The sequence below is a fragment of the Typopeltis vanoorti genome, chromosome 3 (genome assembly GCF_054136105.1).
Source record: "Typopeltis vanoorti isolate ZY-2024b chromosome 3, IOZ_Tvanoo_1.0, whole genome shotgun sequence".
In the NCBI taxonomy this organism is placed as follows: domain Eukaryota; kingdom Metazoa; phylum Arthropoda; class Arachnida; order Uropygi; family Thelyphonidae; genus Typopeltis; species Typopeltis vanoorti.
The window spans coordinates 84,840,136-84,867,516 of record NC_143551.1 but is presented as its reverse complement, the minus strand read 5'-3'; the positions used below and the strand labels follow the sequence as shown (position 1 = coordinate 84,867,516).

Sequence of the window (27,381 nt, the reverse complement as noted above, 5' to 3'; positions counted from 1 at the left end):
TATATGACTTTCATCATTCAGTGTTAAGACCACATTTTTAATGGAGATCTAAAGTTGCTACCAAGTTCACAGATTGTATCACCCTTAACAAACCCTGTGGTGCTATGTACAATAGGTTTGCAATCTTTCATAGGAGGGATTTACGTTATAACCTTTACAGAGGTAAAGGATGTTTTTTTCCTGGAAATTCAGGTCTTTCATCCCACAAAATAGGCAAACTGACCACATCTGATTTAGTTGGTTTGACTAGAGGTTAGCATATTGTGTGTGCGTGTCTGTGAATGCATGTGTGTGTATATGTGTTTGTGTGTGTGTTTCTTTCCAGTTGGCTTGTTTTATAGGATGAAAAAAACCAAAGTTCCTGGGAGGGAAACATGCATTTAGTTAAACTTGAACAGCTTGTCTGTTAATTTTTAAACAATTAACAGACACAATATATTGGCCTCATAACCCTAGTTGCTTTGGCTATAATGCTAACCAATGTCAGTTTGTCAGCTTCCTGAAGTGGAAGAGAGGGATATGATATTTGGATGACTTCTAAACCCTTTCAGGTTTAGAAGAGAATAGTATCCTGCCTTACTTCAAGCATTAGTTGTACCTATCTTATTGTAGAACATAGTAATATACAGCATATATTTCAGAAGAAACTGAGAACGAGAGAGAGAGAGAGAAAGTTCTTGTCTTTCTCTAGTGCATTTTATTTCTCTTCTCAGCAAGTAGTAAATCAGTTCATATCAGACCAAATCCTTGCAGAACTGAACATATTTGGTGCTGTTATCTTAGTAAACTTATGGAAACAAAAATGGAAATTATAAAATGATAGCAAAAATATATTTAATAATTTCCTCACCCTTAAAAAACAACCTTGCTTCATTAATAAAAACAACCATACAGTATACACTGGTCTCAGTAACAGGAATGTACAATAGTGTGTGAAACTAATCTGTGCAGAAATGAACTAATTACTAAATTAATCCTTACTCTCACTTATAAGATAATTAACACAATATCTTAAATATTTTATTAATTATTTATTATTATTACAATCTCTATGGAGTCGGCAGACTCATCGTGGAAGGTTCATTCAACTGACAACATATTTGTCATATAGAATCTTGAAATCCTTAACACTCCTTGCATTAACAACACATTTTGGTATTATTATTATTATTATTATTATTATTATTATTATTATTATTATTATTATTATTTTTATTATTAAACAAGACCTCATGGAGTCAAAGACTCATCTGGGAGGTCCTTTTATCACACACACACATCTCATCATACTGTGTCTTAAACACACTCAAACTCCCTGCAGACACTACACTCTCTCATGCAAGGCAGGCATTCCAATCATTCACAATTCTGCACGAAAAAAACCTGCCTCTCACTCCCCTACTCACACCCTCTTTATACAGTTTCTAGGGATGACCTCTGGTTCTCCCCTGATCTAGCACTATTCTTTGTAGAACTTCTCAACCATTGATCTTATAACAACCCCTTACCAACTTGTAGGTCTCTATCATATCTCCCCTTTCTACTCCTGTCTACTAGACTCTTCAAATTACATCTTCTCAATCTTTCCGCATACTCAACATTTAGGGGTTAGAAACTATCTCAGTCAGTCGCCTTTGTACCCTTTCCAACATGTCTTCATCCTTCTGAAAACCAGGTGACCAAATCTGGGCACAATAGTCCATGTGTGGCCTAATCAAAGCCTATACAATGGAACAAGAATCTCCCTTCTTCTATACGTCAGTGTCCTCCACATCATTCCCAGAAGTCTTTGTGTTGTCTTCACAATTTTGCCAATGTGTCCCCTAAATTTTAGATCCTTATCCACTATCACCCCCAGATCTCTTATTTCCTCTACTTCCAACAATATATTCTCACCAAGCATAAATTCTGCATCTCATCTTTGTTTTCCAAATTTTAAAACTTTACATTTTGCAACATTGAACTCGCATCCCCATTTGCTTGCCCAATCACTCAATTTATTCAAGTCTTCTTGCAAGGCCACAACATTTTCACTACTCTTTATGGTTCGTCCCACCTTTGCATCATCTGCAAACAACTGAATATCTCCATCCAAATCTTCACCAATATCATTAATATACAAGTTAAATAGTAACGGCCCTAAAACAGACCCCTGAGGCACTCCACTAGTGAATTTCCTTTTCCTGGATATCGCACCCCCATACACAACTTGTTGATAACTATCAGATAGCCAGTCTCCAATCCAATGCACTAATCTAATATCCAATCCCATCTGCTCTAGTTTGACTGTCAACTTATCATGAGGTACGCTATCAAAAGCTTTTGCGAAATCCAAGTATATTACTGTGTATCCTTCTCCTCTGTCCAAGGAAGCAGTCACTTTACTGTAATAAGTAAGTAGATTACTAAAACATGACCTCCCTTTAGCAAATCCATGCTGTCCATCAAAGATTATACCATTGTTGTCAACCCAACTCTGGATCCTAGTTCTCACAAGCTTCTCCAACAACTTAACACAACACCTGACACAGAGATAGGCCTATAGTTTGATGCTAGAGTTCGATCACCTCCTTTATGAAGTGGCACAATCTCGCCCTCCTTCCACTCTTTAGGAACTTGACCAAGTGCAAGACTCGTATTAAAAAAATATGTCAAGGCAGGTGTTACAGTCAGTTGCTCACTTACAGTCAGTCTCTCCTCCCCATCATCAACTGCTCTCAATCTCTCCATGAAGTCACATTCACAAGATTGAAAGATCTTTATGAACTGCTCATTAAGTATCTCCAACACACATTCTGCAACATCTGTCTTTATACCATTTCTTTCAATCAATGTCATCCTTCCATAATCGTTCTTTCAAAAGAAAGAACGATTATGGAAGGATACATATTGAAAGAACTCCCTATGATTATTTTTGGCTTCATTAACTAACTGCTGTTCATACCTCTCTTTAGCTACTCTCAAAAACCAAGTCACCCTCCTTGCCTGGTCTTTGTAGACCTCATGAAATTGGTTACTTCCACTTCTCTTATGCTGCCTCCACAATGCCCTTTTTCTCTGTATCGCATGCTTAATCTCTTTATTCATTCATCTCATCCGTGGTATACATTTAGACATTGCAACTACTAAATAGTTTTTGAAAATCTCCCAAGCTGCATTGATCTCTTTTCCAGCTAACTCCTCATTCCATGCTACACCTGCAAGCTGTCTCCTGAGCTCTTCATAATCACCCCCCCCCCTTGTAGTTCCACATATACCCTTTTTTCACTGGGGTCCTTGCACTGCTGCAACCACCCAGGTAATCACCACATGGTCACTTTCACCAATTGGTGGATGATTTAACACCTCATTGATAATTAAATCCTCCGATGAGATGACCAAATCCAAGACCCTTAATCCTCATGTGCCCTCTGTTACATACTGTGTGAGGTAGTTATCCCTCAAAAACTCAAGAAACTCATTTTCTTTACTTCCAGTTGCTATCTCTTTATTCCAGTCTATATCGCCATAATTAAAATCACCCATAATGATCACCCTTTTCTTATTTGCTTGGCTTATTTGACTATACATTTCACTATCACCACCATCCACATTACCAGGTCTATAACAACATCCCACCAAGTATTTGATTCTATTCACCTCTATCTCACACCATACTGCCTCAAAATCACTGGCCCTATTCCCCTCTTGCATCTCTACCTTGTATGGACATAACTCTGTCTCAATCATCAATAGCACTCCCCCTCCCTTTTTACCCCTTCTATCCTCACGAAACATATCATACCTTTCCATCTCTATTCCTGTCAGGATGTCTTCCTCATCTAACCATGTCTCACTTATTCCAACAATCTTTCTGTGCACAGATGCAATTAGTGCAATCATTTCAACCGCCTTGTTTCTTATACTTCTAGCATTGGTATACAAACACAACAGCTCATTTCTGGATCTACAGCTAGTTCCACTGATACTACTCACTCAATGTGATCTCTCCATGCTGGACTGGGGCCATTTCCCTTTCTGCTTCTTCATTTTAGAACCCTTTGCAATTCGATCTGTTTCCTCTTGATCCCTGGTCATCCCATTTCTTTCCTGCCTACACATGCTCTCATCTCCTCTTGGAGCATCCCCTTTCTCACGCTGTGTCCTCCTGTCCACCCTGAGCCTCCCCGTTTCCCTGCTCCTCTTGCACACCCATTCTCTCATTTTCTATACTCATACCACTCACTTCCCCATTCATTTCCACTCCTTCAATCTCTCCTGTCTTACTCTCCTGCTCTTCCACATCACTTCCCTCTCGATCTGATTCATTCTCTCTATTCACTTCTCTACCTTCCAGCAGCAGTCTCTCCAAGCGACTCACACCATAACCATTCAAATGCAGTCCATCCCTCCCATACAGCTCACTTCGTCCCTCAAACTCATTCCACACATTAACAAACTGTACTCCCATCTCCTCACACATTTCAGCCAGAATATCATTCATAATCCTTCCTCTCCGCCTCATTTCACCATACCTAGGCAATACACTGACTACCCTTCCTGTCACACTATTGTCTTTTATCTTTCCAAGCAGTCTCCTGACATTCATTTTGACATGCTCTTTGTTCTCTCTCAAATCATTTGTACCAATTAATACAATTAACTCTTTTGCTCGCTCCTGCCTCATATCCAATGCCTCAATCACTCTACTCATTTTACCAAATGGAAAACATATCTTGTGCATTTTATCCTCTAGCACACCTTTAATAATGGAGTCACCATACAACGCCACTCGCTCATCTTTCCTTAACTCTTTCATGCCATCATGATTTATTTTAATAGTTTTGACCTGAATTCTCTTAATTTCGTTCCGCATCCATTTCATTTCTTGCCTCATCCAATCCAATTCACCTTCCGAATCTCACGACACATTCTCTCTATCATTAAATCTTTCTAACTTTCTAACTCTCGACCCCCCTCTTCTCACTTTCCCTCTCATTTATCCTTTGTTTCCATACTTTCAGTCCAACATACGTCCAACTTTCGCTATCATTCTTCTCACTTTCACTCTCATTTATCTTTCTTTGTTTCCGTACTTTCAGACTAACATGCATCCAACTTTCGCCATCATTCTTCTCACTTTTAATGTCATTCATCTTTCTTTGTTTCAGTACTTTTGATCTAACAAGCGTCCAACTTTTGCCATTATTCATTTTTTTTCGCTATCATTTATTCTTTCAATTTTTTTCACTTGCGATTTCTGCATCATGCCATTTCTACTTTCATTCGTTCTCTCAATTTCATTTCTTTCCGCCTCACTTTCGTGCCTTTTAACATCCATTATGGTTTTCAAATCGCTCTTTTTCTTTTTTCCTGATTTTTTAACATTTTTTCGGCTGTCTTTCTCACCATCCTTCTCTTTCAAACGTGCACTCGCAACACAATCGGTACTAACACTTTCTGTCATCGATTTCTTATTTGCATTCATCAGCTCCTCGTTCAGGTCACACTTCGCACACACCCTTCTTCCATCCGCACTTAACATCCGCAAATCATTTATGTAATCGAAGGAATGCATATAACAGATCTCACACTTAACGAAACAACTGAAATCTAAATTAAAATCATGGAATGACAATGCCGTCACCATTTTTTTTTTTTTTTTTTTTTTAATGCGTTCCATTCACTGACAATTCACCACACTTTTCCATAACTTCCAGGGATGACCTCTGGTTCTTCCCCTCTCATATTCTACTCTTTTTATAATCCTCTCTGGATTAATTTGATAAAATCCTCTCACTAACTTAAATGTCTATACCAATATCACCTCTCTTCCTCCTATCCACTAAACTCTACAATCCACATTTCTTCAACCTCTCTCTACAGCCAGTATTCCAAAGTCCCGATATTGTTTTAGTCACTCGTCTCTCCAATGTCTCGACATCACAATGAAACACCAGGTGACCAGATTTGAGCACAATAGTCCAAGTGCAGTCTGACCAGTGTCTCATACAATGACACAACCATTTCTTTATCCCTACACATTAGAGTACATCTTATCATAGCAGCACTATGATCTGCAGCCTTTGCAACACTAGCAATGTGCCCTCTAAACTTCAGTCTATTGTCAACCATCATTTCCAAATCTATAATCTCATCCACTCTTCCTGCAGTATGGCACCATCGATATAGTACACAGCCTTATATTTCTGTACTCCAAAATGCAATCCCTTGCACTTGTTGATATTAAAACTATAACCCCCACACCTTTGTCCAAGTAAAAAGCCTATTCAAATCTTCCTGAAGGGAATTAACATGAGCAGTGTTGCTTAAAATTCTTCCCAACTTTGCATCATCAGAAACAACTGAAGATCCACAGTCAGTCCACATGATATATCATTTACAAAACAATAATTTTATACCGTAGTATGATGCTGATGCTGATCAGTGGCAGCCTGTGAAGTTTTAAGTGGGGAAGGGGGTGCTGCCTATACAAAATAATTTTAAAAAAATTCTTTTTTTCCTAGTCAGTAACCAATTTATTAATAAATAAATCTACAGATTTATTTATTAATAAATTGGTTACTGATTAGGAAAATATTTATTTATTAAATAAATCTACATATTTATTTATTAATAAATTGGTTACTGATTAGGAAAAAAATAATTTTTTAAAAATTATTTTGTATAGGCAGGGCAGCATCCCCACTTAAAGCTTCACGGGCCACCACTAGAACTGATTTAAAAAAAACTTTCATTTATAATTATATTTAGCTATTCTCTTTCTTTCTTACCACACCAATGGTCCATATCTTGGAGATCTCAGTTGTAACACAATATAATAAATCATCATCATCATCATTATTATTATTATTATCATCATTGTCTCAAGACCCTCACCCCCAATGAGGCACAGACTCGTTGCAGGAGGTCCTTTTGTCATATATGCAACTTATCATACCATGCCTTAAATATATTCAAATTCTCTGCAGTCACCACACTCTCAGGCAATGCATTACAATTATTCACAACTTGTCATGCAAAATACCTGCTTCTCACTCCCTTGAAATATTATTATTATTACCTGACACCTCCATGGAGTCCAAAGAGTCATCGAGGGAGAGCACCTACTCTACAACACTCTCTCTCCACCAGCTACAACGAACCGCAACTACACCAATGCTATTAACCCCCCCCCCCCCCCACATACACACACAGCACCACCACCACCACCACCACTAGTATTTTACAGACAATCATAGACATCCATGCCCATGGCAAGATTTGAACCCGCTCGGCCAACTCTAACTACTCAGCCAACCAGACTGGCAATATTAAGCCTATAACAGCCATTTACCCACTGGTACATTTTTACCATATCATACATCTTCCTCCTATCCAATAGACTGTAAATTGCATCTTCTCAAACTTTCTTCATACTCAATATTCATACCCACCAGCCTTGTATTTCCACATGTGCCCTTTCTTCCCTGAAGTCCACATATGGCAGGTAATCTTTTCATGGTCATTCTCACCAACTGGAGGGAGATTTGGACACCTCATTTATAATGACATCCTCTTACAAGATGATCAAATCCAAGACACTCAATCCTTGCATGCCATCTGTCACATATTGTTTGAGGAATTTGTCCCTCCAAACACTTCAAAAATTCATTTTCTTTACTTTGGGTTGCTGCCTTGTCATCCCAATCTATATTGCCATAATTAAAATCACCCATAATGATCACCCTTTTCCTATTTGCTTGACTAATTTGATTATATATTTTCTTGTCACTATCCTACACATTTACCAGGTCTATAGCAACATCCAACTAAGTATTTCATTTTACTTATCTTTGTCTCAAACATATTGTCTCAAAACCATTACTACTATTCCCCCCCTCCCCCTTGTTTCTCTACCTTGTATGGACATAACATTTTTCTATTATTGGCAGCACTCCACCTTCCTTTTTGCCCTTTCTATCTTCATGAAATATATCATACCATTCCATCTCTATTCCTGTCAGGTTGTTATCCTCATCCATATTCAAACAAGTTTTGGGTGAATAAACTTAATTAATGCAATTATTTCATTCCCTTGTTTCTTTCTCCCCCCCTCCCATTCTGATACAAACATAAGAGCTAATTCCTGGATCTATAACAGTTTTGCTGATGCCACTTATTAGATGTGACCTCCATGCCTTCCTTGTATCATTTCTTTTTCTCCTTATCCAACTCAGAACCTTCTTCAAATCCAGCTGTTCTCCCCTACATCCCAGACCATCCCATTCTCTTCTTGTCCACGCATGCATGCACGCACGCACACACACACACTTATTTTTTGAGCATTAACCTTTCTTATGCTGAATTCTCCTGTCAACCCTGAGTTCCCCTGTTTGTAGAGAATGAGAGCCCGTTCTATCATTCTCTATACCAATGCTACCCACTTCTCCATTCGTAAGCACCACTTCAATCCCTCCATTCTCTCTCTCTCTCTCTCTCTCTCTCTCTCTCCCTCTCACACATCACTTGCTCAGATTCAATCTCTGCAATCGTTACTCTTCCTTAAATGCAGTCTATCACTCTTATGTAGTTCGATTCATCCTTCAAACTCATTCCATATCCATTAACAAGCTGCACTCCTCTCTCTCTTTACATTTCCTTGCTAACATATCATTCATAATACTTGGTTTCCACCTCGTCTCATCACTGTCATACCTGGACAACACACTGACTACCTTTATTATCATACTGTTATCTTTTATCCTTCTCAACAATCTCCTGATATCCAGTCTTACATTCTCCTTGTTCCTACTACCAATGTTTTTGCTCACTTACTCCTCATATCCTATGCTTCAATCACTTTATTAATTTTACATCCCATGAAAACAAACCTTGTGCATCTTCTCGTTTACCACACCTCTAATAATTGAATCCCCATACAAAGCCACTTGTGAGTTTTTCAGTACCTCTTTCATACCAGCATCATTTTCTCAACTTTCAAATCTTGCATCATTTTTTCACTGTCATTATCTCACTATTTTATCGTCAGTCGCACGGCTTGTTCACCATCAACACTACACCACACATTCTTGTACATTGTGTACTTCCTACCTGAATTAGAAGAGAGAGGAGAGAGAAAGATGAAATTTGATCCTGCCTCATTTCATGCCAGTGTACCTAACTTGCAGTACACTGCATACATTTAAGAAGTAGCTAGAGGTGGGAAGAAAGAGAGGGAAAGAGAGAGAGAGAGAGAGAGAGAGAGAAGTAAACAGTTCTTGTGTAGTGCATTTTTTTCTTTTCTCTGCAAGTATAAAAGCAGATCTTGTCAGACTAATTTGTGCAAAACTGTACATAGTTTTGTGCTGTTATCCTTGTGAACTTATGGAAACAAACATAACAGTTATGAAATAATAGGGAAAATATTCTTAATAAAAAAAATAATAGTAGTAGATTTTTTTGTATGGAGAGAGACAAATGAGGAATGGATTACCAGAATTAGTTGTGAGTGCTCTGACAGTGAATAACTTTAAGAAGAGGTATGATAAGTTTTGTGTGTAGAAAAGTTAGTATGGGTCTCCCACACTGAGTCTTCAGTCTCCATGAAGATACCATATAATGATAATAAAAAGCATCCGTGCTTTTTATTATCATTATATATCACAATATTTGTTATTAACAAAAACTGCTCTGTAGTATTCACTGGTCTCAATGACAAGAATGCACAATGTTATGTGAAACTAACCTGTGCAGAACTGAACTAATTGCTGTAAACTAATTCTTGCTCACTCTGATAAGATAATTAACATGTAGTATGGACTCTTTTGATTAACTATATTAAGTTCATCTAATAACCAGGGCAGTAGTGTTTTGCCCAGGGAAACAACACTACTCTGCTTATTGGATGTATGAAGTGACTCCTGCCCATATTTCATGTCAACAGTAGGATCCCAGATTCTGTCCCCCCCCCCTCCTTCACATGCAACACAAGTCATGGTTTTGCCAAGCATGCACAACACACTGTAATTAAATAACTGGGATATAATAAATTTAGTTTAATCCTTTACCCAAGTGTGAGCAAATCTTCAGGACTGGGGTAAGGTGGTACAACACCAGAACAACTCCTTGCAAAGGTAGAGCAAGCTAACATCACTCCTATCTCAGTATCTCCCATAATGCAAAACACATCTCCTTGCGGATATGTCTAATGTTATGCATTAAGGGAGGGGCCACTACCCAGACTAGTTTCAACCTTTATTGAGGTCTCTTCAGTGGGAGCCAGGCCCAAGTAGAGATACCAGCCAGAACCATTAGCAAGGTCATCTCTACCTATAGGAGTTGCCAAATGGTGTGCCACCTTTTTAATAAATTACTCTGGATTTAGAGAAAGATGTTGAAAGTTTATTTTTCACTTGTTCACACTTGGATAAAGGATTAAACTAAATTTATTATATTCTAACCAAGTGAAAAATAAACTTTCTTATTTAACTTATTTAACTAGGGACGGTATTTAACTAGGCGATGCCCCAGCTGGCATGAAATTCTGTTCATGTTGTACCATCATTTTACATTGTGGTTTAAGCCAATAGGAATATAATTTGGTCTGCCAAACTTCAAACTGCCAGCCCATCCTCGTATGTTCATATCCAGGTAGATACTTAACAGGGTTCACCAAGAGGTGAGGATTGGACATCATCTCAGAAGCCCCAATCAGTTCTCCACATTCCTTAAATGTCAATGTGAAGGTCTCTTCCCATTTATACAGCTTTGATTCTTAAACAGACACTTCAAACAGAACTAATTGGAAGGGCACACAGCATTATATCTCCCAAAATTTGATACAAAAGAAAATTTAAAGAAGCTTGTGAGATGCTGATTCATCATCTCAATCTCAACAAAAATGATGGAAGATCCATTTAAAACCAATAGGTTCTATTCTAAAACATGACTGAATTCCATAAACCATAAATTTCATAAAGAGTGAGAAAGTAAAAGTTGAGAATCTGTCACCACAGTATAATACAGGCAACTTGAGATGAAGCTTATGATCGTGAATGAGTCAGTCCACAGATTGTTGGAGGGATGGTGTGGAGTTTGTGGAGTGAGTTTGATAGAAGGAAGGAATGATTTATAGAAGGTGGATGACTTGCATCTAAATGGATTTGGTGTCAGGAGTCTTGAGAAAGTGTTGTTCAGTGAGAGTTCAGAAGTACAAAATCAGGGAAACTAGAATGTTTGTGTGTGTGTGGGGGGGGGGATGCTGGTGAGCATGGGTTCAGGCAACCTGTAAGTTAGTAAGTGGGAGAGTGATTACATGATGCAAAATGTAGCACCTCAGGTTAACTTTAGTCAGCTAAGTAATACCAGGTGTAAGGAGGTTGTGGAATGAAAGGGATATTGCAGTTTATGTATACTAATGCCAGACATATTTGAAATAAGATTGAAGAGTTTTTGGCATTGGTTAGCACAATTTGGCCAAAAGTTATAAACATTAGTGAGCCATGGTTGACCAAGGATGGTATAGTCATAGGAATAGAATGCAAGGGATATAGTATCTTCAGAGAGGACAAAAGGAATGGGATAAGGAGAGGAGTTTTGCCAATAATAGCAGAGTAATTAAAGCCAAAAAGAGAAGTACAATCAGGAGGACAGGGATTCAGAGGGCAGTTCATTTGAGGCTATCTGGTATGATAGCCTGATGTATAAAGGCCAGCAGGACTAAATATATAATTGGCTGCTGCTATAATCCAGGAGGTATATGGGGAAAATGTAGTTAATATGCACTTGCAAATTAGCATTTTGAGTACAGATCAAGTAATTATTATGGGGGATTTCACTATGGGGGACATAAATTAGGAGAAGGAGGAGTGATCCCAGGCAAGGAAGAAAGTGGAATTTATACAGCGGCTGAGAGATAATTACCTAAGGCAACATGTAATGGAGGGGTTACACAGAGTTGCAAGTGTTATTAATGATTATTGATAATCCAGTCATTTGCAGATGATGTGAAGCTTTGAAGGATTATTTTCTAATAGTATTTCAGATCCACCAATGGAAGGATTTATATATTCTATTGGTGGAACTATACTAGCGAAAGAAGTAGAAGAGTAAGAAATCTTGGGGTGATAGTTGATAGAAAATTGAAGTTTAGGGAACATGTTTCTAAAGTAATGAAGGCAACCCAGAAGAGTGCTATGTATTACCTGTACAATACTAAGACTTTGACCAGTAGATAAAAGAGTGATGATTCTAATGTATAATGCCATGATCAGAACATATCTGGATTACTGAACTAAGATCTGGTCACAAGGATTTGAAGAAAATTAATTAACCTTGGTGAGGGTACAGAGGCAGATTACAAAAATGATATCAGATTTTATGATGTTAGTTATGAGGACACCAATCAAGAGGAAGACCCAGAAGGAGATGGGCAGAAGACTTTTTACACCTTTGAAAATGTTACAGGCAAACAATTGCCTAATACGGAGAGCCAAGAAGAGGAAGACGTTATGAGGATGGACTGACGGCATGCAAAGTACAGAGTTTGGTGGATAGAAGACAAAGGGGTGACATGCTCAATACATTTAAACTGCTGAAAGGTATTTATAGCATTGACACTGGGGACATTTTTCATATAGAAGAACATGGGAAAGGAACAAGGACAAGAAGCAATCCCTGAAGTAGTGTTGCCTAAGATGGACCTTCCTGCATTGAGTCTCGTGACTTCATGGAGGATCTGAGTAGTAATAATAATAAAATACATAAATGTGTATAAATACGAATATTTCTATGGTTTAGAAAATTTTCATTAAATTTCTGGTATTGAGATCTCATTATTGTTATAACTGAACTTGAAGAAAGTTACCTCTTTGCCTTTGTCTTTCTTTTCATCTTTTTTTTTATCATCCTTCTAATTAAAAAAACAGAATTATTAAGGTTTGTTGATTTTGAAAATCAAAAATCAGATATTTTTAATTATAATATTGTTACACTGAGCCAATTTCTGCCATCAAAAAATTTTTAAATATTATATATTATATCAATTTTTTTTAAATATTAAAGATCACTGATAAATACATATTTATCATTACTAATTTAATAAGCTGAAAGGCTATTTTACCGGCGATTATGTTAATATATGTAAAATTAGAAAGGGGGATGGTAAATCCCTTTATTTTTTATAGCCGGGTACAAAACTCGGATCGAAATCCATAGAGTTTCACGCCGAAAAAAACTATCGGCGAGCTCAAGTGTAAATGATCGCTTGGGTAGTACAACACCAGGTCAACTCCATGCAAAGGTGGAGCAAGATCCGTCACTAACTTTAATATTCTCTCATAATGTAAAACCCAGCTCCTAAGAGATGTATATATATATTGTTTTACATTATGAGAAAAAAACATAAAGGGATTCACCATCCCCCTTTCTATTAACATAATTTTTTTTATTGGAAGGGTCCTGTAGTTTGCATGAGTGATTATAACTAAACAATATACAGTTAACTCTTATTATAACAGACTACAAAAGAAAGGCTTTGCCAAAGCTACACAGCATCAATGTCATGCTAAAAAAAAAGAAATTCAATATGGCAAGTCTTCTATCATAGCAAATTATTTCCTTTGATCCATATGAGTTCATTATTGTGAGAACTGATTATATCATTAAAATAATTTGGATTAGAGATATCTGTAGAGAGTTATTGTACTTAGTTTCTCTATTTCATACTCTATATACACTGGTGGCCAAAAGGTACGGACGAACTACATTTTTACCTGTACATGAAAAAATTTTCCTGACTACAGCGAAATGCAGACATACATTTATTGCTAGAATGGTAATAAATTATATTACACAAAAAATGTATTATAAATTTCGTATATAAATTAAATTACAATATGCATTTGGCAAAAGCTACAAATTTCCTAAGGACATAGTTAAGGAATTAATGTATAATGCTTACAGAAAAACTATGCATAGAGACATTTCAGTACGGAATATGTCCACCCTGAACTGAGATGCAGCTCTTATAACATTGTATCATGATAAGCACCAAGTGATTCAGGAGATCTTGAAGCAAACTAGCCCACTCCTTCAGAGCAAGGATAAGGCCTTGTTTGTTTTCTGGAGGGGGAATTTTGAGCAACAATATGTCTCTATATTGCATCCAAACATGTTCTATGGGATTGAGATCTGGGAAGCATGCTAGCCACCTGATTCGATTAATATTTTCAGTCTCCAGAAGTATCTCCATTGCTTGTGTATGATGTGGTGTGGCACCGTCATCCATAACAATGTATTCTTCACCTACAGTACCATGGAACAATCCAATATGATGTTGAAGAACTTTCTTGCAATATCGTTCACCAGTTATAGTCCCTTTTTCCAACACTTGTAACTCGATGCATCTATTAAGCATAATGCCTCCCCACACCATGACCTCAACACCACCTTATCTATCCCTTTCAAGAACATTCTTGTGATGATAAGCAGTACCACTTTCACACCAGATCAAGTGTTGTCTAGAATTCTAGAATTGGAGGAAAGAATAAAACTAAAACAACTCTCATCTGTAAAGAGTACATTAGCTCCATTGGTGTATTGTCCAATTTTTATGGATACAACAACACTGAAAACGTGCTCTTCGATGAGCTGTGGATTAAGGGATGCAGACTACAGGTGCCTTCGAGCATACAGGCCTACTTGTTGCAGACGTATTTCCAGAGTTTATCAAGAATCAATGTATCTTGATTGAATGAAGCCAACTTGTGAGCTGACCTGCTGTGATGCATTGAATACAATTTGCAGTTATAACCAAAAATCTGTCTTCATGCTCTGTGGTAGAGAAATGTTTGGAACACATTCCATTGGTTTCAAATGCTACCCAGAGGCTGAACACAATGCTATGTGAGATTCCAAGCTGTCTGGCAATATCACTAATTCTGCAACCTTGTTCAAGCTTTCCAATAATTCTTCCCCACGTGAAATCATCTAGATGATGTCTTTGAGACATTAGGACATCCAAATTTGCAACTTTATTCCTTCATGAAAAGAGCTTCCTTCAAGCATAATTTGTTTAGCACGACCTTTTGCCTTTTATCCTGATGAGTGCTACCAAGTGACCCTTTGGCAAGCAATGTGAAATTTTGAATGTAAACCTGCTTTCTACTCAAAATCATCAATCATAAAAATTGCTACAAGCTGATTCATCTGAATTTGCAATTGTAATCTTCAGAAGTAGTGTTTGTCCTTCAAATAAAATCTGCTTAGCACATCCTTTCGCCTTTTATCCTGTTGAGTGCTACCACATGATCCCTTTGCAAGTGATTCAGAAATTTGAATGTGTACCCGCTTTCTACTTGAAATCATCAGTCATAAAAATTGCCACGAGCTGATTTGTTTGAATTCGTGGTTGTAATCTTCAGAAATAGTGTTCATCCTTTGGTTTAGGACACCAGTGTACAATATGGTAATAAACTGTTTTACTATTTGTGTATGGAAAATATATGACTTGAAAATATATGCATTGATTCAACCTCAGTTGGGTTTAGCCACTGATGAGATCTCAATAAAGCACAAAATGGGTCTGGGTTGTGGCTCTTCTCATAATGCATAGCAATATACATGTCCAAAAAAGAGTGTACTGTGCATTATGGGATACTGAAGCAATTGATGTGAAGTCCACTGCTTCATATTTATATACAAGTAGCCTAGCTGTGTAGATACTTCACATGGCAACTTTGATTATACATGGGTGAAGTTTTAAATTAAGAATATAATTTTTGTTGAGTATAATTTATTTTGCAACCAAATGAAAAAATTTTCTACAACTAAAACTATAATGTGCAAGCCCATGGTTAAAAAATAAGAAACAAATTTATAAGTACTGTACTCTTGAAAAGAAAGAAAGAAGCTACATCAAAAGTGTCATAAAAGTGTCTGATAAAATCTGTTTGAGTCCGTTAGGGATCAAGCAGTTTCTTAAAAGTGGTAATACAGAGACTGTATTCATTAATGAAAAGAAGTAACCTATTAAAATATGAAAAGTGGTTAATGGTTATATGGTTATGACCTATGCAGAGTTGAGCAAGAACAACTTTTTTTTCTATAGTCGTATGTAGGTTACTGTGTCACTCCAAACAGCTTCATTCAAAAAATCCAAACAGCGTCATTCAAAATGGAACCTTGCTGGACTGCCTCTAGTTGAGTAGATCCCTCAGAGTTTAAGGTCAGTTAAATAAAAAATTCTAGTAATTCAAAGGACCTGCATGATTTTCATAAGCAAGTATCATAACATGATGCTCATCAGTCCAGTAGTCTGCATGCCTCCTGGATCCGTCTGCATGACTGCAACGAGTTGCCCGGTGGTACAACACCGGGCAACTCGTTGGAAATGGCACACCGTTTGGCAACTCCTATAGGTAGAGAAAACTTTGCTAATGCTTCTGCCTGGTATCTCCACTTGGGCCTGGCTCTCCCACTGAAGAGACCTCAATAAAGGTCGAAACTAGTCTGGATAGTGGCCCTTCCCTTAATGCATAACATTATACATATCTGCAAGGAGATGTGTTTTGCATTATGGGAGATACTGAGATAGGAGTGATGTTAGCTTGCTCCACCTTTGCAACAAGTTGCCCGGTGTTGTACTACTTTACCCCAGTCCTGAAGATACTTTCAGGTGCAAACTTTGTTTGCTCACACTTGGATAAAGGATTAAACTAAATTTATTATATTCCCAGAATAAGACTGCATGGTCACTCTCCCCAATTGGAGGCAGAGTTTCAGATAATTATCCCTTAGCAACTGTATAAGTTCCACTTCCATCTTCCCATGCTCCCTTCCTATAATTATAATCATATGCCTTATAATTCCACATAAATTCCTTTCTTCTTGACACTTCTACATGTCTACCTTACTCCTATATGTTGTTTCCTCTTTTCAATGTATGCTGCTATAGTTGAAATCTTCCATAATGATGATGATTCATTTTGCACTTGACTTAACTACCTAAACATTTTTTTTTTTTTTTTTTTTTTGCTCCTGAAACTCTGTATTCCCTGGCCTATAGCAACATCCAACTATGCCTGTCAATAATGTCTCACTGATCCCAATAACATTTGGAGAAGCTGAGGTTATCAGTGTGCACCAATTCAACTCCTTTATTTCGTATATCTTGGCATTAGTATAACGAAACATTGTGTTGATGTTTCTTTATACTAATGAGTCTGGAAAGAATAATAATAGGAATAGAATCACTAGCAATGTGTTGATATAAAGAAACATCAACACATTGCTAATGATTCTATTCCTATTATTATTCTCTCCAGACTCCACTACTGTACTTATGACCTTGATGAGAAGATGATCATTAACCCTGCAGAGGTCCCAGCTGATCTGACAGATACATGCAAATTGTTTAATATAAATATTTTTACACATATTCAGTGTATAGCTTGAAGGTCATGACTAGCTGTGTGTGTGTATGTTACGAGTTATATTCCACACTGTTTTTTGCTGTAAGTTTGATTTAACATGTGTTATGTAAAGGTTTGTGATATCTGACAGTAAATTGTATCTAAGAGATACCGCGAACTCCGATATCAGTCAGTATAGTGTTGGTTTAATTGTTTTTTTTTTTATTTACCATTGAAAATGGCTGGAAAATATATATCAATTGGATAATCCATCAGATGTTGAAGAGATTCAGCGAATGTTACTCGAGTATGATGGTGAGAATGATAGAGCCAAATGCAAAAGTGAAAGTGATATTTGATAGTAAATTGTGTCTGAGAGATACAGTGAACTCCAATGTCAGTATAGTATTAGTTTAGTTGTTGTTGTTTTTTTCTTTGGTTCTTTGTTCAATAATTTCTAGATTGTAACTGAAAATAAATAAATGATCATGTATTATATTTGCAGTTTTTTTAATGTTTTATCACATTTTAGCACATACTAGTAATGAATGTATCTCTCAGACGCACGTGACCTATGCTGCAATTTTTTCGACCACGACCTCCGCAGGGTTAATTAAACATTAACTACATTTACTTTAATTATTATTCAAATATTATAGTACTCTTCTTAAGTTTTTTTTTTTTTTTGGTTTCTTTTACAATAAATGCTTTAAGTTTTTGCATTTGGTTATACTATAAATTAAGTATTCCAAGAAATTATATTCTGAGTTTAATTCTTTAAGTGTTAGCGAACAATGGTTGTGTGTGAAGTTCACGACTCAGCTACTTGTATACAGGGTGGTTAAAAATTTCATGTACAAACTTTGAGGGGGAGGTAGAGAACATCAAAATCAACCATATTTACATAGGAAAGCATTACCGGAAACGCCACAAGAAGGTACTAACAGGGACACAAAGATACAGAAATAACACAAAGCAGTAAATAGTGTAAAAAACTTTATTAGGCATAACTGAATAGTTCAATAGCAGTTGGATACATAATATGATAAACGAGGTGCATGTCTGCCATCTCAGCATTCGTAAAACGATGCATGTTCTTCGTACGACGTCGAAAGCTTGAATGAGGAAGCAAAATTGCTCACCTGGAGCATTGGCGAACAGCGCCACCTATCACCTTCAGGTGGCATTTCTGGTCATGCTTTCCTATGTGAATATGGTTGATTTTGATGTTCTCTACCTTCCTTCAAAGTTTGTACGTGGAATTTTGAACCACCCTGTATAGAGGCTAATGACATCATCAATTGCCTCAGTATCCCATAATTCAAAGCACATACCCTTTCAGATGTGTATAATGCTATGCACATAACATTTTATGGCTCTATGGGATACTAAGGCAACTGATGCAAAGTCATTAGTCTGTGCTTACAAGTAGCCCAGTCATGAAGATACTTCACACATGCAAATATGGTTAGCTTACACTTGGATAAATGATGAAACCAAGAATATAATTTCTTGGCATCTTTAATTTATATAATAAATGCTATATACACCATTTAATAATAAATGAAATGAAACTGAAGGTGTATGCTAATGGTTCATACCAACAAACAAACAAGGTTGGCTTCACAATAAGTTACCCTGTGGTTTTACTTTCTGAATAGCAATGGCATGTTGCATTGTGTGTGATTTTTCCCTATGGGAAAATGTATTTTGTTTTATATTACAATTTATACTGCACAGATGATTAATTAATCACTCTGTTTGGTTGTTTATCAGCATATAGAATAAAAAACAAAAACCTTCACAACAAACAAAGTATTCAATTATTTTTATATTTATTTTATAATTTATTTATGTGAAAAATAAAAAAAAAGTTAACTTTTTCCTTCTTTCCTTCTTTTTCATCCACAGGTGGAGGTGGTGGAGGATTAAATATTAAATATGATCCACCATCTTCTTCATCTGGAAACTCTGGATATTCTTCATTTGCAGTCCTGTGGGTGGTGTGAAAATAACATTTAGCACTACAATCTTAGGAACTACCAATAATCACAGCAGCATTTTCATCCTATCCCATCTACCTCTGACCTAATGGCTTGCTATGTTCAATGTTGTTCATTGATAATCCATTCTCTCCATAGTCTATTATGTTTGTTAATGTATGCTTTCCCTGGCTGGTTTGTTAGTTTTGGAGGAGGAAAGCTTAATGCACTGCTACAGTGTTCTTTGAAATGTTCCTTTGCTAGAAAGATGTGGGTTTGAATCATGCTTAAGATATAAAGAACATTTATGAACAATTTTCACCTGAAGAGAGAGTCAACTAGTTTCAGGAAATGGCAAGCTTTTGTTTTCTTTCTAGCAAATGAGGTTTTCTCCCCCGTCATCAACAAACTGCCAAAGAACACATGCAGTGACAGACAGTGCAGACTATGGAAAAGGGATTATGTGCCTTATCACAATGAAAATTAGGTTTATAAGATGCTGAATTACTTGACAGGTCATCAGGTCTAATGCATAAAAAAAAGGAAGGAGGGGGGGGGCACTAACATATTCAATAGAAAGTGTAAAATTTTTCTTGATTACACAGAAGAAAATAGGTAGAAGAGACAGTATTATTAACACTTAAGATATAAATATCAGGTTAGCCAAGCTTACTTGAAACTGGACTACCACAAAACCAATAAATCTATACAGTTTAATTTATATTAAAAAATATGTTTTTGAAGATATAAACATTTAAACATAACTGAATATCCTTGACAGGAAAGATGATGATCTTATTGAAAATTATATTAAAGGGTTTTTGGAATAGAACATATGATGTAGGTAATCAGTATAAAAAGGAAATAATATGGGAAGTGAAGAACAAAAAATGTATAACGATATAAAACATATGAATTGGAAACATTGATTAACAAGGATATGAAAATAATCACAATAAGATACTAAATTATGAAAATTGTATAACAACTAGGAACAAAAAAAAAAGAAAACCAATAACCTATATCTATAACAGTGGCAGGATCACTGATAATGTGTGTGTGTGCTGAATATTTTGAGTAATCTGATATCAGATTTCCAAGAAAGAAAAAAAAGAAGGCACAAGAAAACCAGTACTAAGGTTGGTGAAGCTTATGAAATAACTAGATATGCAATTACTGAATATCCAGTTATTTCATATGCTTACTGAATACAAATTCAATATAAACTTATTGCATAGCTTCATGTTAATTATGAAACCATAACAGATGTTCTGTACTGTAAAAAAAAAAAAAAGCCTTTTTAAATAAGTAAATTTTCTATAAGATTATTATAATCTTTCCTATCAAGGATGCTAGCAGTGGTTCCGCATGCCCTAGGTTGGTTATATTATCGTGTGGCTTATGTAACCCGTGTTACAAAATTCACGTCAATTTGACTGTATTATTATTATTATGTGACACCTCCAGGGAGTCCAAAGACTCATCAAGGGAAAGTGTGCCAACGGCATCAAACAATTTAACTCCTTCCAACTACTAACCATTCTCAAGCTTGCTTAACTTTTTGCATGAGCCATTAGTAGCAGTTCTTCCTCTTCTCAAGAACAAATCAATGAGTAAGATGCTGTAATTCACGTTACAATCATGAATTACAGCATCATCATCAAATTCCTGACATGTATGCTCAAGGAGTGTACAGGATATAATATTATTATATGAAAAACTTACATCCACTAATTTCTTATCTACAATTTTCTTCCAAATCAATCTGTTCTCTGTCAAGACCCCAATATTATCAGATCTTATATTTCTGTTTTCTAAGGCACTTTTTTTTTTACTGTATCAATCCACCTATATTTTGGTATTCCACTTGGTCTTTTTCATGCGAACCTGGCAGAGAACACTTGTTTTGCTAACCATTCCTCTCCCATTCTGTTTAAGTGCCCATACTACCTGAGATTAGCTCTGCTAACACATTCCTGGATGCTAACAATGTCCATTCTTAATGTCTATGTTTCTTAAAATATCTTTGCTTGTTTTTGCCCTCAGTATGCTCAAAACTTTCATTTCTTGTTTGTATTCTACTTATGTCTGTTAATCAAAACCATAAACTCTAAGTAGGCTCTATGTATCATATCTCTCTTTCTCTAAGAGAGAAAGAGAGATATGATAGAGGCATATGATTAATAGAGATTTTGTAGGATGAATCTTTTAGTATAAGGTAGGAGAGGTAGGAGTGGGGGTGGAGAGAGAGAGAGAGAGAGAGAGAGAGAGAGAGAGAGAGAGAGAGAGAGAGAGAGAGAGAGAGAGAGAGAGAGAGAGTGAGTAAGTAATGCAGGACAAATGGAGATGCTATGGAAAGAGGACTAGATTTTTCTTTTGGCAAATGATTCAAGAGAGAAAGAGATGAATGCACTATCTATGAATTACAAGTAGGGGTATGATAAATGGTATGAGGAGTGAGTGGCAGTATCTATAAATTACTACATTCTGGCAAAAATTTCTGCCAACAGAGTAGAAAGGCAAGTAAAGGAATGCAACAGTTGCATCAAATTCCTTTGTCTTGATTAGTCGGTATTATTCGATCATGCCTTATAACAGTGACTGGAGTTAACTCTGCTTACTTCATGTAACAAAACTGGTATGAAAGATAATTTAAAGATTACTGTTTCAAGCTTTATGTCAATGATATTGTCACAGGACTACAGAGAAATATTCAGTTCAGTTGTTTGCAGATGATATGAAGCTTGGGAGGATTATTAGCAATAGCACTGATTTTTTAGCTCTTCAAGAGGATTCGAATAAGCTGGAAATATGGGCAAAGGAATGGGGATAACAATTTAATGCATCTAAATGTAATTATATTTGAGAATTACAGAGGACTTTCCATACTGGGTGTTCCAGGTAAAATTTACACAAGCACTGTATTTTGAGAAGAGGCCAAGAAAAATTGTGGAAGAGAAACTTGTAGAAGAAAAAGAGAATTTGAAACAATTTTTTAAAGGCAATTTGAGAGCTTCTGTTGAAAAAATGCCAGTAGTGTTTGTATTAGTTTCCAGACTATATTTGATGTACACTGATATGTGTGTGTGAAACTGGATCAGTTCATGTTATATATTTGAACACAACAACCCCAAAGTTAAAAATAATGTGCTTTGAGCAGTACAGTACAGGTCCAGAATTAAGAATGTGATGAATATCTGCATGCTTTGAAGTAATTTGAAACTGTATAATATGCCATGTGATTATCTGATGGATTTTTGTTACAGGTTTATTATTTACATGAGTATTGGTGCAAGTCATATAAATGAAGAAAAATTAAAATTGTATCATACAGTAGTCAACTTTAAATACACTGTTTAGAAAAGTTCATCAAAAATCTCTAAAAGTTTAAAGAATAAAGTATTTTGGTGAGTTGGATTATGAATATTTGCATTCAGTAAGTATTTGCAAATCCTGATGTCTGCAGGTGCACTCTGTTCACCAATGAAATACCACTTATTCTAGCTGAAGTAAATAATTCATAATGAACATTTATGGGCTGATGAAAATGCAGCAGTGGAAATTAAGTTCTAATGCTGGTTTTCAATAAATGCATGGTGTGAACTTATTTGGAACCAATTAAGTAGACCATTGGTATGTTTAACAATTGTATCAGTAGAATCATACCTTCAATGTTTTGTAAAATGAGCTGCCTGAGTTTTTTGGAGAATGCTCCTTTATTAACATGATGGCATAGGTACAGCTGCCACTCACTATAGTGAACTGACAGGGATTACAAAAATAGTTTGTTATTGTGAATTTTCCTTAAAATAGCATTTTGCCAATGGAACTTTTCAGTACTTTATCTTGAGTAGTTTGCTTAAACAGTGTTTGCTACAACAGCCTGTGTAGGTCAGTGAAAGTGGTGTTTGCACTCAGCGCTAAACCACCTGAAGAATGAGCGTTGCCAGTTCGATTCTAGTCACCGATCAGACGAATGTTTTTAATTTGCTGGCCTGGTTAGTCGAGTGATTAGCATATCTGCTCTCCAGCCAAAAGGCTGTGGGTTCGAATCCCACTGTGGGCAGAATGTTTGTGATTGTCTGTGAAAATACTAGTGGTGGTGGGCAGTAGATGGCACTGATAATGATGGAGACAGAGAGATGTAGAGTAGCTGCCTCCCTCCCTCGATGAGTCTTACGACTCCCTGGAGGTGTCATGTAATAATAATAATAATGAGAGTCAATTGTATCTCCATCATAATGGAGTTACACCACATTTTTTCAATAGATTTCTGATTATCTGTACAATTACTATTGCAATCATTGACTGAGTCCAGATCTTGTGTAGAAAGATATATCCAAGTAAAAGGCTAACATTATAATATCTTCATTGAAGCTCATTTCTTAAAGTGATTGTTTTTTGAAATTAAGAGTATATTTTAAAATTTTAAACATTCTACAACTTTTAAATTTTAAAATAAATATTTAATATATTTGTCTGCATATATGGGGGTGCTTAAGGGTCAAAGCTATATAACTGAGAGGATACCTCCACATAGCCTTTAAAGGAATGCAGAGAACCGATCAGGGTTTCTGACCTAATGTCCAATCCTCACCTTCTCATGGTACACCCTTTTAGGTACCTGGACACTGAACAAATGAGGTTGGGCTGGCAATTTGGGATTTAGACGACGAAATTGTATTCTTATTTGCTTAAACCAAAATAAAAAATGATGGTACAACATGACAGAATTTCATGCAGGCTGGGGAGTCGCCCGGTTAAACAAAGACCCGCATTGTTTTTGCCAGGGAACAGGGCAAACGGCGAAACATCAGCTACTGGAACAAATCCGAAAACTCACCCCAACTTCAGAACATCACAAGAGTTCAAGATTGGTACTATCAACATAAGATGCTTGAATGGGAAAAAAATGGAGCTAGCTGAGGAATTGGATAAGTACCAAATCGACATAATAGGGGTGACTGAAACAAAAAAGGCAAAAACTGATGAGATCTTTCTGATTAATACAAAATGTTATATTCAGGCAATGACAATCAAGGAAAAGGACTAGCTATAACATTCAACACTAAGTACGAGGCTAATCTTCTTGAATGGCAGGCAGTCCCAAGTAGGGTGATGTGGACAAATATGAGAATGGGGAACTGGACAATGAGACTTATTTGTGCCTATGGTCCCACAGAAGGTTCTACTAAGGTAGAAGTGGAGGAATTTTTTGAGGCTTTAGAGAAAGCAACCAACACAATGAAAAATTGGTCCTTGTTTGATATCTAAATAGCAGAGTAGGAAGTTGTCAGACAAAAAAAAATATATTGAGAAAATTTGGAGAAAAGAGCAAAGCTAATAATAATGGCAAATACTTGTTGGATTTCTGCTCAGGACATGGACTGGTTATTACTAACACCATGTTCCAACATAAAAAGGTGCACAAATTCACATGGAGGGAATAAGCAAGGAATAAGAAAAGTCTCATTGACTATGTTATTGTTGATAGTGATATTTTCTCCCTGGTGCAGGACACCAAAGTGTACAGAGGATTTGAAATTGGAAGTGATCACCATTCTGTCTTGAGCAAGATAAAATTAAATTTCATATTGAAAAGAAGAACATGTAAAAAAAGTTTTAAAGCAAATAAAAGTTGAGCAGTTCTCAGATGTGAACTGTAGACTCAAAGCCACAAACATGATTGAAGAAAAAATGAAAGAGTTTGAGAACAGGAATCAAACCTTGGAGATTCAGTGGCAAACTCTGAAGAAAACATTGATTGATTCTGCCAGAGAGGCATGTGGTGAGGTAGTGTGCAAGGATAAAAAAATCAGAACTCCCTGGTGGACACAGGAAGTTAAAGAGGCAGTGAGAGAAAAGAAGAAAGCATATCAAAAGTTGCTGGCAAATAAGTCAGCTTGTGCTCTTAGAGAATTGAATGGAATGATTTCCTTTCATCGATACAGATGGTAGGGAAAGCTATGCTACCATACTAGGGAAGTGACTATGAGCAAGGTGGTTTCCCGTTGCCTTCCTTGCCATGCTATGTCCTAATGGCTGTATCCTGTGCATTCATGAGTCAAGTTTGCTTGTTTTGCGGGATGAAAAACCTCAAAATAAACTAGGGGGAAAACCGTACTGTCACACACAAGACCAACTAACTTGACTATGGCCGAGGAAGATCCCTAAGCTACTCACATCTCCGACAAGAATTGAACCTAGGACACTTCTTCCCCAGACAGTTGCGAAGTGCACACCCACTAAGCTAACCATGTGGACTCCTAGAGAATACAGAGACAAATATAAGAAAGCTAAACACTGTGTAAAACTAGCTAAACAAAAGTCATAAATAAACATAGAAAATAAATATCAAGAAGGTGGCAAAATATTCTAGACGTTGTTGAAGAAGCTCAGAAATGGAGGAAAGAGTGCTATAAAAGGAATTAGAGATGATAAGGATGATATGAAAACCAGAGAAAAAGATATCATTGAAGTATGGAGTAATTACTTCGAAAATCAAAAAAATTGCTAAATGGAACAAGCAGTGATGATAGCACAGTGATAAGAAACACTGACCAGGCATGTAGTCAGGAATATATATCCACACTTGAAGTAGAAAATTCCATCAAAAGCCTGAAATGTGGAAAGCCAGAAATGCTCAAGTATGGAGGTATAAAAGTCTTACAATTGCTGCACTACATAGTGCTGCACTTGCTGCACTACATATCTCGTGAGCCACAGTTTGCCGACCCCTGCTTTATGCAGATGATGTTATACTTCTAAATAAATCTGCTACAATTTTGCAAGATTCCCTGACTAAAGTGAATAACTTTTGTAATAGATATGGTATGAAGGTCAGCATTAAAAAGACAAAGACAATGAAAATAGGCAGAAACATTGAAAATATCAACCATTGTGAATGGAGAACCTATAGAACAAGTAAAACATTTCAGCTACTTAGGCATGAATTTTAGTGAAGATGGTAAATTAAATATGGAAATAGACAACAGAATCAACAAAGCTGGTATGGTATAAGTCAACTGAATAAATTTATATGGAATAAGAGAGAAATTAGCCAAAACACTAAATTAGCTGTATACAAGACAGTGTTCAAACCAGTTTTAACTTATGGATCTGAGAGCTGAGTCAGAAGTAAAACATTGACCAAAGACTAGAGACTGCAGATATGAGAGTCCTGAGAAAGATTAGAGGCATGAACAGACGGCATCAATGGCAATATCATATTAAAAACAAGGATATTAGGAAAGAACTTGACATTGTCAGCATCCAGGAATGCGTTAGCAGAGCTAATCTCAGGTGATATGGTCATTTAAACAGAATGGGAGAGGACGGGTTAGCAAAATAAGTGTTCTCTGCCAGGTTGGTAGGAAAACGAAGAAGACAGATATAGGTGGATTGATACATTAAAAAGTGCCTTAGAAGATAGAAATATAAGATCTGATCAACATTAGAGTCTTGACAGATAACAGACTCATTTGGAGGAAAATTGTAGAAGGAAAATTGTAGATAGGAAGTTAGTAATGAAGTAATTTTTTATGTAGTACTATCATATCATGTACATCTCTTGAGGGTATTATTATTATTATTATTATTATTCAGGCCTCCAAGGAGTCAAAAGACTCATCTATATATCAGGAATTTGATGATGATGATGATGATGATCTCAAAAATTCTTGGGGCATTACTGATATATTTGTTTCTATAATACATCAGTAATGCCCTAAGAATTTTTGAGTAGAAAGCCAATGACATAAAAAAAGGGGCACTCCTAAACGGAAGCAGGTGAAATAGTCATAAAAATAATAACTTTTTTTTTCTTTTTAATTAAAATAATTCATGGAAACTTGGGTTTTGGCAGAATCCACCAGGCACCATGTGATATCAGGGCTACCTATGCGTTTACATTCCATTTTTCAACTGCATTCTTTTTGTTTTGTATCCGTTTCTTTAGTCCATGTGTTGGTATTACTATTTCCTTCAAACAAAAAAAAAAAATGCTA

The 27,381-nt window shown here is 36.3% G+C and overlaps 1 protein-coding gene across 1 annotated transcript in view; it reads right to left on the bottom strand.

Annotated features, from left to right (window-relative positions):
• The window catches only part of LOC150108342 (dynein regulatory complex subunit 11-like), a 286,902-nt gene that overhangs the window by 147,976 nt on the left and 111,545 nt on the right, over positions 1 to 27,381 (bottom strand). The window contains exons 7-8 of the mRNA XM_090390448.1: positions 19,273 to 19,387; positions 12,848 to 12,892 (exon numbers count right to left, since the gene is read on the bottom strand). Coding sequence (XP_090246574.1) covers positions 12,848 to 12,892; positions 19,273 to 19,387 — 160 coding nt within the window. The remainder of the gene's footprint in view (positions 1 to 12,847; positions 12,893 to 19,272; positions 19,388 to 27,381) is intronic.